Source organism: Lissotriton helveticus, chromosome 3_1, assembly GCF_964261635.1.
Source record: "Lissotriton helveticus chromosome 3_1, aLisHel1.1, whole genome shotgun sequence".
Lineage (NCBI taxonomy): Eukaryota > Metazoa > Chordata > Amphibia > Caudata > Salamandridae > Lissotriton > Lissotriton helveticus.
The window spans coordinates 759514005-759526640 of NC_136061.1; the positions used below are offsets into that span (position 1 = coordinate 759514005).

The following is a 12636-nucleotide window of genomic DNA, read 5'->3' on the forward strand; positions in this document are numbered from 1 at the left end:
ACACCTCTCTCTCACTACACCCCTCTCTCTCTACACCACACTTACACCCCTCTCTCTACACCCCTCTCTCTACACCACTCTCTCTACACCACTCTTACACCCCTCTCTCTACACCCCTCTCTACACCGCTCTCTCTACACCCCTCTCTCTCTACACCCCTCTCTCTCTACACCTCTCTCTCTCTACACCTCTCTCTCTATATACCCCTCTCTCTCTACATACCCCTCTCTCTACCTCTCTCTACACCTCTATCGCCCTCACTCAATCTATCTATCTATCTATTTATCTATCACCCTCACTCTATCTATCTATCTATCGCCCTCCCTCTATCTTTCGCCCTCCCTCTATCTTTCGCCCTCCCTCTATCTTTCGCCCTCCCTCTATCTTTCGCCCTCCCTCTATCTATCGCTCTCCCTCTATCTATCGCTCTCTCTATCAATCACCCTCACTCTATCTATCACACTCACTCTATCTATCTGTCTATCGCATGACCACAGCATCACTCAGCACAACCACAGTATCACTCAGGGGCACCACAACATCACTATGCACTACCACAGCATCACTGAACGCCAGAGCATCACTCAGCGCCACCACAACATCACTCAGCGCCACCAGAGCATCAGTCTGTGCAACCATTCAACAACAATTGGTTCAAATATGTTCTCTCAATGTTTCAAGGTTTATTACAAATGTCACAAAAAGATGTTAATATTTCACTTCTGTTCTTGGATTTTCGTCACAATAAAATACACTGAACATAATCTTCACAAAAGTTATTTACAAAAGTTTAAGCTATTGCCATTATTAATTACAATAACTTTTTATTTAAGTATTAATTATAAGAAAAATAAAGCCCATTGTTATTTGTAATATGAATACATCTAAGTCACGTAAATAAAACATATTGCATTACAAATGCTATAGGTGTCACATTTGCAAAAGTTATAACTATTGGCATTGTAAATGACAAAGCTATCAATTTAGCTATTTTAAAAAACAACACATAAATAAAATGTGTCATTTACAAGACCAATAGCTCCAACTTTTCTAATGCGAGACCTATTGCATTTCCAATGCTTGTTTAACGAGCAATCTGTGGAAGTATCCTTCAGAAAACGTGTTACTGAAGACAACTATTTTTTGTCCTTCTAGTATCAGTTACAAGATTTAATATACACCATCTTCCTTTAGTTTTGTGAAGCACGTCCTCTTAATGTAAAAAATCCTTATAGTCCCTTTTTATCTAAAAAAAAGTCATTATTGGGTGTTACTGTTATATGGAATATTCATTAATTCATGTTTTGTGTCATTTGACTGCATGAATTTAGGAACAACTAAGAGGGCATGCAAGGCTGGTTTGTTTCAAATGATCTTCATTCTTCAGGTGTAAATTCGTTTATTGCCCCCTACGAGTTAGGTTTTTATTTCTCTAAACCCATGTGGTCAGTGTTATCTTACTTCAGATACTCAGTCGTCAGACCTCATCTTGTGCCCCCTGTGTGTGCAATATGCAGGCGCACAGGCATTGTCTCAGCGCATGGACATCTGCATTTTGATATCGTTAGCCATAGTGTTGGTTTGCTGTGCAAAATGATATTTGCATAGCAAATGTTTTCTACTAAACCGCAATGCATGACACTTTCCTAATGGTGCAGCCGTGCTAGACAAAACCACGCCATTGGAGAAAAATCATCAGCTTGGGTAAGAAAATATTTTTGTCTCCTCACTTGAGGAAAAATCACAGAAAAGATTAGGTGTTTCATTACCAAAACTATGCTTTAAAAAAGGTGAAACAATTTGACGTTCAGGAACAAAACAGCAGAAGGGACTTAGAATAACTACAGTCACTAGGAATTATGCAATCTTTTTTAACTTTCTGGGTGGCCTTGCCGCTTTTATGTGCTCTAACCCTTGATCTGCGCGAACTTGTAGAGACATAGCCGACTAAAAATGTGTCTGCCATGTCCTCTTGAAATGTGTTTATGCGCAGCAAAATTATTAATGGCACTCTTGGGACTCCCGCTGATAAGAATGTAATCTCATCATAGAGAACATTAGGGAAATGTCTTAAAACTTCAGAGCAATGCCCAGACAAGACCTCTTGAAGAGGCCTCGCTTTCCTCCTCGCATCTGTTTCATAAACAGTGCCTGTGTGTGCTGCGTTGGGTGCCAATGGAAGTGAAGCGCTTTAGCGTCTGCTTAGGCTTGCTTGCACATGTACTCTAAACGTGTAAGTCTGCGATTTTGACAATAGTCCTGTGTCGTCCCACACAAATATCGTTCCCGCCAACATTTCCAGGTGTCCGCTGCACTGTTAACGCTGCCTCATGCCTCAATAGAGTGTCTACAATAATTTTTGGGAGAGCTATTTAGTTTGTAATATCACTGCAGGAAGTTAATTTCTTTTAAAATCTATTTTAGTACATTGAGATATTTGTAATACTTTTTTTTCCAAAGTTAAACTTGATTTATTAGGTTGTGTTTGTACTGCATTTTCTCATTGAAGGCTTTTTTTTTGTACCCCTAGCGGGGTAAAAAAAACAGTAAAGCCATCGGATGGCTTCACTGTTTTTTTAGCTCATGGAACAAATGGAATGACGCTAATCATGATTAACCCCTCCCAACCCCTCCCCCGCCACTACCATCTACCAATGCAACATTTCCTATGTCAGTGTTAACTATCAAATTATAACAAACTGCTCATGTAATATCTAAAATATATAACCTCCTCCTCTATTGGTAACTGGAGTTAGCCATTTGCTCCAGAGCTAATCTTCAGGACTTCTCAATTCAGAAGCAGAGGTTGGAGCGACCTTATTGATTTGTATGTCTTAATTGGGGTTTTTATGTGTGGAGATGCTTGCATGATAGGGGTGATGATGTGGGAGCTCTTGCTGTGTACAAGGTGACCAGATGTCCAGACAGTAAGGCGGAGGGAGTTAAAGATGGCAGCTAGAGGATTAAGGGTTACAGACAACCATGCTGTGCCAACCTTGGCACTACTTTCAGGATAGACTTTATATTCCATTCAAGCATTTCCATGGCCTGTGTATTATGCTGGGCTCCTCAGCTAGCTGTAGGCTGACCATGATGGTGTCTGCAGGTAGACTGCACCTGCCACTATTTAGGTTGTCATGGTGGAGACTACGGTCTTTATGGGATGCTCCAGCATGTATAGTCCTTTCTTTTAGAAGGAACCAATGGCCTGCCTGATGAGGTCTAGCACATTTTCCTGCATGGCTCTGAACCCCAAGCATGACTGTCTCTACTGGCACAAATAGCCTGTTGTATCTAAACGTTCCTGTCATCTGTGCCCCATTCCCCAATAAAACTGACCAGGGTCGCAAGGTCTGACCTGTGATGATGTGGGTTGATGGAGTGGCCTGTTAGCTGTCTTTGTTGTAAATTCGTTAGTTGGTCTCCAGATTTGCACATTCTTTATCATCGATTTCCACCGTTGCATCTATAGTAGGATGCTTACATTCCATCTGTGTGTATGCATAAACTGCACTTTCAGTGAAGACTGTTTACTTAGTCACCCCGCTCTACTCTCATTTTCACTCTTACTTCTACAGGTTAATAATCTGCTGAAGAACAACTGTCTCCTCTCTTATTTTTATTCCACATTGGGCTTTGGTTACCTAAATATCCTGCATCCTGGCTCACTCCTATTCCTCCAACTCTGGGTGCTTCTTCACTTTGTGGTGGGATTGGAAACTGCATCCAAGCTGATAATTTAGAGTTTTATTACAGTGGTACACTACATTTCCGTGGGGGCATCAATTAATTATTTTTAGAAAAAAATAGTTTGACACGTTCTTGCACACTTATGTAATCATCTGTCATAATTGTAATTTCTTGCATACTTTACAGAGACCTAGGGCCATATGTATCAAGCCGTTTGCGAATCGCAAACGGCCTTTTTGCATGTTTTGATATGTATGTAACATTCGCAAAATAAGGAATAGCAAAGATTTGCGATTCCTTATTTTGCCATAGCATTTAAGGAATCGCAATTTTGCGATTCCTTAAATGCTATGTATGTACCATTTTTGGGTTCGCGAATTATGGTTAAGAATTCGCAAATTACCACAAACTTGTAGTTGATGGTAACTTGCGAATTCTTCAAAAAATGCACAATTTGGCATTTTTGAATGTGGCATGTGATGCACACACATGCCCAGAGGGCATGTATGTGCGCCATATGCACACACATGTACATTTCAGGGGTGCAGCAGGGTGTCTTTGAGACACCCCTGCACCCCTGAAATAATTCTCAAATTGCGATTAGCAAATTGCGAATTCGCAATTTGAGAATTATTTTGCAATCATTCCTATGGGCCTCCTGGCCCATAGGAATGCATTGGAAATTATTCCTTAATTGCGAATTCGCAAAATGCGAATTCGCAAATAAGGAAGATTAAGGAATCGCTAAAAAATAGCGATTTTCTTCATACATACCATTTTGCAATTCCTAAATAGCGATTCCTTAAAAATCGCTATTTAGGAATCGCAAAATAGTTTGTTGATACATATGGCCCCTAATTTTTAAGGATTAACTCCTAGAATTCATAAAATCATTACAAAGTCCTAATGCAATCTTTTAGACATCAGGCCGCCCAATCTGCTTTCATGACCCAATACAACTTCAGGTCAAATCAGTAGGCCTCCTTGATTGGCAAGCATCCAGGCTTACCTGGAGGATGGCCTTATGTTCAACAGAAGAAGTATATTCCAATACCCTTTTCCTTTAATTACTCCATTTGCAATGATCCTGAGTAAGGTCGTGGAATCACTTTGGATGCAGTGTCATTTTGATGCGCCTGTTATGAACTCTCCTAGTGTAGTTCTCAGGCATCCTGCATCTTCTTCAAAGTTATCACATCCACCTCCACAGTGGAGGGGAGTTCCAGTGCTGTCCATGGAAGGAGGTATTGGCCTGTCTCCTTCCCTACCTATACTCATCGTGAGATCCAGGTTACGGAGACATTAACGTGTACCCATTCTTGACCTCTCCACTGAAAACATGTAGTCATGACTGCTTCAAGGAATTCCTTCTCCAAACCAACACATAAGAGCAAACAGCTGATGTTCTGCTAATGTGAAATGTCCAATAAGATCAATCCATTCAGTTATTCAGTAAAAAATTACATGGGATTTTTCAAAGATATAACAATATCAGGAATTCGGGTGAATACCTATAAAATGTACCTTATTCCCATTGCCACCTACAGGAACAGGCCCAGGTAATCATTTTCTTATACCAGAAAGGTCTGCCAATAGCAGCAACTGGCCTTCCACACATTTCTCCCCTCTCAAGCATCCCTGAGAAAGTTAGACTTTATATCTGGACCTGGCCAGTAGATGCACAAATCCTTCAAAAACATGGCCTCCTTCGATGTGAAGGCTGTTTTTATAGCCACTATTACTTCTGCCATGCTCAATATCGAGGTCCTAGCATTGCGCACCTCTGGTGCCTTGCCACAATATTTAAATGCTTCAAGCTAACCTAAAGTAATAACCAATCTCTGCTTGGTTTTTAAAAGCTAACACCTGGTCATGTACTGCTGTTCTGCTTCTCTGTGTCCCCCACAAATCTCAGCGTCATCCACAAATATGCATACTTTGCCATCTAGAAACTCTAATGACCAGTACACTACAGCCTATTGTCTAGCTTGCTCCTAGCAGAGTTTCCACAATAGTTTCCATTCTAAATGTGTTTAGCTTGATTTGGGCATTGTTTTATTTGGAAATATTTGTCACTCAAATCCAAATACTTATCACCTTCCACTATGCTTTGTTCTATTTCCTTGGTGATCTGACCAAAAGCGCACAATTGGATTTTCTAACATGTGAAACAAATGGTGACATAGATCGCTTTGCAGCTGTGAATTCAGTGTAACAATAGCAAGGACTTATCTAGGTAAAAATGAGTCTTGGTGTGCAGCCAGTTCTGAAGAAACTGAGAATATTATTTGTGAATGAAAATGCAATGTTTTGGCTACATGTAGGCATTAAATAGAATTGAACTACCTGTAGTCCCTTATTTATTCCTACCCACTCCTTTGTTCTTTAGTGGCAATGTGGGCCAAAGGGAGGGTACGTTTCCCTACTCTTTCCTCACCCTCTTGCAAAGGTGGTAGAATTTGTGATTCTATATAGGACTGTGTTACTTATGCATGATAGTGTGTAAACTACATGTAGTGTCCCAAGTGCCTTGTATTTAGGATCTCCACCTGGTGTTGTGGCAGTCCTGCAACTGCATATAGATCAGCCGTTGCTTTCCCAAGGTAACAATCATAGTAAGTGTGTGCAAAATTCCTTTATTGGACAAGTTACAGCATGAGTCCTGTCGCTGGGGACACAATGAAGGCACTCACTCTTGGATAACAACCAGGGAGAGGGTGAAAGATGTGAGAATCATACCAAATATAACTAATTCGGCAGGTACAGATATTAGCTCAGAGTCAATTATAATAATACATAATTCTAGACAGCCCCTCCTCTAGGCTGCGTCAGCACCTAGACTATTGGGGTAGTAGAGTAGGGAGAGCTTTAGTAGCAGTACCTACTCCAGGATGCACCGTGAGAGGTGGGAATGACTGGCCTCCTTAAAAGCTACTTTCTTCTGGCAGTCTTTTCACAGCTCTCATCCAGCTGACTCACTCTTCTAGAGTATTTTGAACCAGGCATCATTTATCACATAACCATCTACCTTGGCGAAGCTTATTATGCCCAATCACTACAGTTAAATGTTTAGCAGTGCCTTGCACGTGCAGTATCGCTGCAGGTACAACCATTTTGTGCCTCGATATATCCTACATGCCTCTTCAAGATGCAGTGCTTCTCCTGTGCAGTACTTGAAATATTAGCAGGGTGTCAAGCACCTCTTCAGTTCTTTTTGGAACCTGTGTCAATGCTCTGCCACTCCTGAATGGATGCACCCTCATGTATCAAGTGATGCTTCTGGTAGTAACTCCCTGGAATTTAGAAGCAATGGGAAGCACAATGACCTTTTCCTACTACTTGTTCCAGCATAAATCAGTTGTAATGGTCCGTGGAAAAGGATCCCACTACTCAGGGCGGGAAAACACTTTAAGGTCTAAACCTTCATTTACTGCAGTGACTTGATTTCTCTTTTAAGTCATGCCTTACTCACAGTCTGGATGGCATAGTTCCAAGCGTTCAAGCATGGGATCAGAACTGTCGTCATGGTGCAGTCTCACCATTACAATGCACTAAGAATTTGACAATTCACTCTCCATGTATGCCTTTTTGCATCCTTCTCAAGACTTCTAATGTCCTGAGGCAAATCTCACTTCAACTTTGTGCAGCCAGTAGTTGAGATTCCTCAAGTAATGGACCTTCTCTCAGGTGGAAGTTCCATATGCAAAACGTTTTTAAAGTTATATTATCGGTAAGTACCACAAGAAGACGCATCACACACCAGTATCAACCAAACTTACTCATCTCCCCACCTTGTTAATTCACTTTTGTGGACTGAGCAGTATGCCCTCTTGCCTTCATGTTTTTTTCACCAGTTGGTGGAGGATGGTGGCAGTGCACTACAGTCTTCCTCTGTATTTCAGAAAAGGTATGTATCAAGTCTCTCATAGACTGCAGCCTTCATTTCGTTAAAGTTGTGCATCAGCCCCTTGTGTTGAAAGCTGTCTCAAAATCTAACCGCATGGCACCGATACTGAGATGATCAAAAGGTTTAAGTGCCATCCAAATGAGGAAATATTTCTTGCACTTTAATGTCATTCCTTCTGGTGGTCTGGTACTCTTCTAAACGCCTTGCTTGCCAAACAGAGAGCCAAGGATTGGCTTTCAAAACACTTGTGCACCAAACAGATTGGCTCTTGTTTCTCTCCAGATCTTTCTAGGTCCTGGAACCCCGAAGAGTGATATTGGTACCAGAGTTTTCTGCACCACAGTGAGTGCTTTATGTCCAGATTCCCATATTGGTCTTCAATCCAGTTGTAGACCCTCTGGCAGGGCATTCCAACCTTGAAGCTGCCTCCACCAACCAGGTTACAAAGTGAGGGTAGCAGACACAAATACTCATACATTTGTAAGGTTGAACTAGGAGACTTGCACCATAGTTAAATTAATGTTTCAAATTGACAAAAGTAGATCAGATTCATTGCGGCACTGGCTCCCTTCCTAGAGAATGATCGCATCTATACCCTAGTCATGCCTTGTGTAGAATCTTCATGTTGTGTTATTATGTTCTATGTTATCTTTCTTCCTAGCTGCTCAGCCAGTGTGAGTGTTCGGTGTGGAATGTTGGTGTGTGGGCCTTTGAGTGGAATGCTTGAGTGACTGGTGAGTGGTGACAGTTGGTGGAAGGGCACCTTGACTCCAGTAGCAAATCCTTTACTCCATTTGAAGACCCAGATTCACAAGCAGAACACAGAAAGAAAACTTCAGTGGTAGCTGTTGCTAAATCTCTGGACAACAAAGACTTTCTATTATGTATTTAAATGTGAGCATGCTATCTGTAGCCAGTTACCAATGCACCCACCTGATTACAAAGACAGCAAGATATTTATCCCCTTGCCTTACACATTCTTTACTGGTACATGTTTTACCCGTTGAACTGCCTACTCATATCATTAACTGACATACTGGTTTGTGTCCTCACCTCATTAAATTGAGTGACAACTGGAGTTTATTCCTTCTTCATTACAGTTGATAGTTTGTGAAACTCTTTACCTAGTTAAATTAATTGTGAACTCCATCATCTGAACCTTCACAAGCCTGTGCAGACATGATTCTTCCTTCATAGTCAATAACATGTATTCCAGCTTCGGTTGTATGCGCTGCAAACATTGCTTTTAGTGATAACGTAGGATTGTTGAGATCACTGCCCAGAAGGCCATTTTTGGTATGCAAGCACTACAAAAAAATTAAGACCATGGCACCGAACGCAAGAGTTTAGGTAAAACGTGGGGTCCCACCCCTCTGTCTAGGTGAACAATGTTAGTATCAAACAACAAATTCCTCTGGTGTATATTCTTTATACATTATTTGACTGTATTGGCTCAAATTGTGTAGGCTTCTTTTGTTTTGTCAGTTCCTCAATTGCGTTGATACGGTCTACACAGGATATACCCAGTTGGCCTTGTATAAAATAAAGAATGTGATTCACATGGTGACCCTGAGATGATACCTGAAGCTAAGTGATGATCTAAATGTAGTTGGCCCTTTGCCTTTCCCTTGAGTCAGTCATTAGGGGCCCATGTGGCCTAAAATTGGATTGACACAGTCCTGCCTCACCTTTTGGAACTCCCCTGGTAAGGTTTGATTATAATTGAGGGAGACTAGGACGGGCTCCTCTGCCGCCCACTGATTCCATAGAATTTATCCCCAGGTAAGCATTTTCACCAGCTGAGTAATACAATTTACAATCAGGCTTCTCAGAAAAGTCTTTTCTGGATTCACAGTAACAAAAAGAAAATCAGACTGAGCTGTTACAAAACATTTTATCAAAATCATTGAACGAGTTGAATGCATACTCCTCCAAAAGACACGGAGAGACTATAAGTCCTGATTGCACAATTTCAGAACAAATGAGACAACCCCATTTCGGGTGTGTCAGATGGGTAGTTCACCTTCGTTTTCCCTAGTCCTTTCTAATCTCTTCATGTTGCTGCTTGTATTCTAAGCAGGGCATAGCTTGTTTGGATGCTCTTTCAAAAATCATGATAGTTATGCGTATACAGTGCATTTGCAGAAGGTCATTGAACCATCAAAGCATGTTCTTCAACTCCAGAGAGAAACCAAACGTGTTGAGAGTCCGTGTTCACTCAATTGCAATTTATGTAACTGAGTTGAAAGTTCTGTTCATAATTTCACTCTTGTGCATCTGTTTTATTGCTTTGTTATGTATGATGAAAACAATTAACAAAGGTAAAAACTGTATGCATTCTCTCCTTGTCACATGTTTTCGTGATGGGCTTTTAACTGGATTTTGTTTTAAGACAATGACATCATTTTCTTTTATAGGTTCACAATCAGTATCCAACAGAGTTTGAGTTTAATCAGTATTATCTGAAGTTTTTGGCTTACCACCACGTCTCCAACAGATTCAAGACTTTCCTTCTGGACTCAGACTACGAAAGATTGGAACATGGTGTGTTTTATTGAATTACCTACGCTATCTTCTATGAATTGAAAGAAAACACACACACCCACCCCACTGACCTAGCATTGACTTCTGCTAAAAATTAATTTTGTATTCTAACTCCATTTGCATATGGGTCACCACAAATATGATACAATTGGAACGAATCAGTGGTTTCTGCTTTGAAAGAAAATTGATCATTAAAGTGGAAAACACTGCAAAAGTATCTAGGGACAGTCTCCACAGTGTAGTGCAAAACAGTCATGAGCTACATATTTTTATGATAATCCGTTTTCCACAATGATGCTAACACTAGCGCACACGCAAACACACGTACAATGTTCTTTGAGTAATGAACCTTAATGGCCAGGTAAACATTTACACACATGGGGCCAGATGTAGGAAGCCAAATTGCAGAATTACAGCGTTTACGATCGCAATTTGGCTGTGAGCAATGTAGGGAGGCAAATACCCGCACGCAAAATATCGCAAAAATTGTGATTCCTTATTTTGCGCAAACATTTAGAGAATCGCATTTTACGATTCCCTAAATGATATGCTGGTAGGCATCGCAAATTGCGATTTTGCCTTAAGGAATCGCAAAATACCACCAACTTCAAGTTGGTGGTATATTGCGATTTCATTTCAAAAAGCACTTTTTGGCTTTTTACAGAGTGCCGTGGCACTCAAAACATACCGTTAGGGCATGTATGTGCTCCACATGTGCACACATTCACATTTCAGGGGTGCAACAGGGTGTCCTTTTGGAACCCTTGCACCCTTGAAATTGCACCCTCAGTTTGCGAGTGCCTCTTGGTTACTCGCAAATTGCAGGCACAAATCCTATTCATTCCTATGGGACAATTTATCCATAGGAATGAATGGGATGGTATTCCTTGAGTGCGAATCTCAATTTGCAATTTGCAATAAAGGAATATTAAGGAATCACATTTTTTTTTTTGCGATTCCTACTTACATTCGGTCCTTTCTTTCGGATCGTTCCTTTAAAGTGGCTATACCACCTGGCCAATCCGCCACCTATCCCCTGGATTTGGGGGTACCACAGGGATCCTCGTTGAGCCCCACAATGTTCAACCTCTATGTGAAACCGTTGGCTGGTGTCGTCAAACAGTGGGGTCTTACGATGGCCTCATACGCGGACGACACACAGCTAGCGGTGACACTTAGTGGAGACCCTGAGGTGGAGGCCCCCAGATTCCGAGCGGGTCTTGTGGCAGTGGCAAGCTGGCTTCGTACCAACTGCCTTCAGTTGAATGCCACCAAAACGGAGGTGTTGGTATTAGGGAAGCACGCTGAGCTATGGGGTAACCAATGGTGGCCATCAGAGTTGGGTGTCACGCCTATTCCAGCTTCTGGAGTGAGAAATTTAGGCATTTGGATGGATTCCGCGCTCACCTTCAGAGACCACACCAAGAAGGTGGCTGCCACGTGCTACGGCATTTTGCGGGGAATAAGGCCAGTTTTAAAGTATTTTGATCCCCCTACCAGACAGCTTGTGGTCCAGGCCTCAATACTATCTCGGCTGGACTACGGCAGCTCGCTGATGCTAGGGGTGAATCAAGCGGAGGCCTCTAGGCTCCAAAGAGTACAAAACGCCGCGGCACGGGCCATTGTGGGCCTTCCCAGACATTGCTCAGTGTCTGGAACCATCACGGCCTTACATTGGCTCCCGGTCAGACAGCGAATTAAGTTCAAAGCGCTGTGCCTGGCCTTTAAAATTTTGAAATTTTCTTCGCCGCCGGCACTCGCCAACCTACTCACGCCCTATACTCCTACAAGATCCTTGAGATCGGAGGGGCTTCACCTGGCTGCTTGTCCACGCTTCAAATTGAGCAGAATGGGTGGCCGCTCCTTTAGGGTGCTCGCGGCAGGTTTATGGAATTCGCTTCCGGTACATATCCGAGCTCTTGAAGACTTGCTCGCCTTCAGGCAGGCGATTAAAACTTTCCTGTTTCCCTTGTCTGGTTAATTTCCCTTTCTTTTGTGTGTTATGTTATAGTGTCTGTCAAAGCGCCAGGACGCCCCTTTGCTGGGGCAGCTGTGCGCTATAAAAATATAAATAACATAACATAACATAACATTCAATTTTGCGAGTCCTTATTAGCGATTCGGTAAAAATCGCTATTAAGGACTCGCCAAATTGAATTCACCTACATCTGGCCCCTAGTTGCTTAAAACACTCACACCGTAGAGAGTGCTTCCCAACTATCTCTAATGTTAAACACCAGCAGTGTATCATTTAGTATTGCAATATCATTATTTTCTTCTGAAATTGAAGTGGACAAATATGACAATTTTTTAGAAGCTGTTCCATTAAAGTGTCATTTATGTGTAACAAAGAAAATTAACTTTGAAAGGAAAAGTATGTGTCAGTCTCTGCCAAGACATTTTGAGGTGCATCTAGGATTCGTCTCTGAAGGGCTTTCAAACACTTCTTATAGACTTGGGTAAAGTACAGTCACAATACCACAAATAATAAATAC

General features: G+C 41.7%; 1 protein-coding gene across 5 annotated transcripts in view; it reads left to right on the forward strand.

Annotated features, from left to right (window-relative positions):
- The window catches only part of SBF2 (SET binding factor 2), a 2295537-nt gene that overhangs the window by 2028422 nt on the left and 254479 nt on the right, over positions 1 to 12636 (forward strand). For all 5 annotated transcript variants that reach the window (XM_078680952.1, XM_078680953.1, XM_078680956.1 and 2 more), the window contains one exon: positions 10015 to 10141. In XM_078680952.1, the coding sequence (XP_078537078.1) occupies positions 10015 to 10141 (127 nt within the window). The remainder of the gene's footprint in view (positions 1 to 10014; positions 10142 to 12636) is intronic.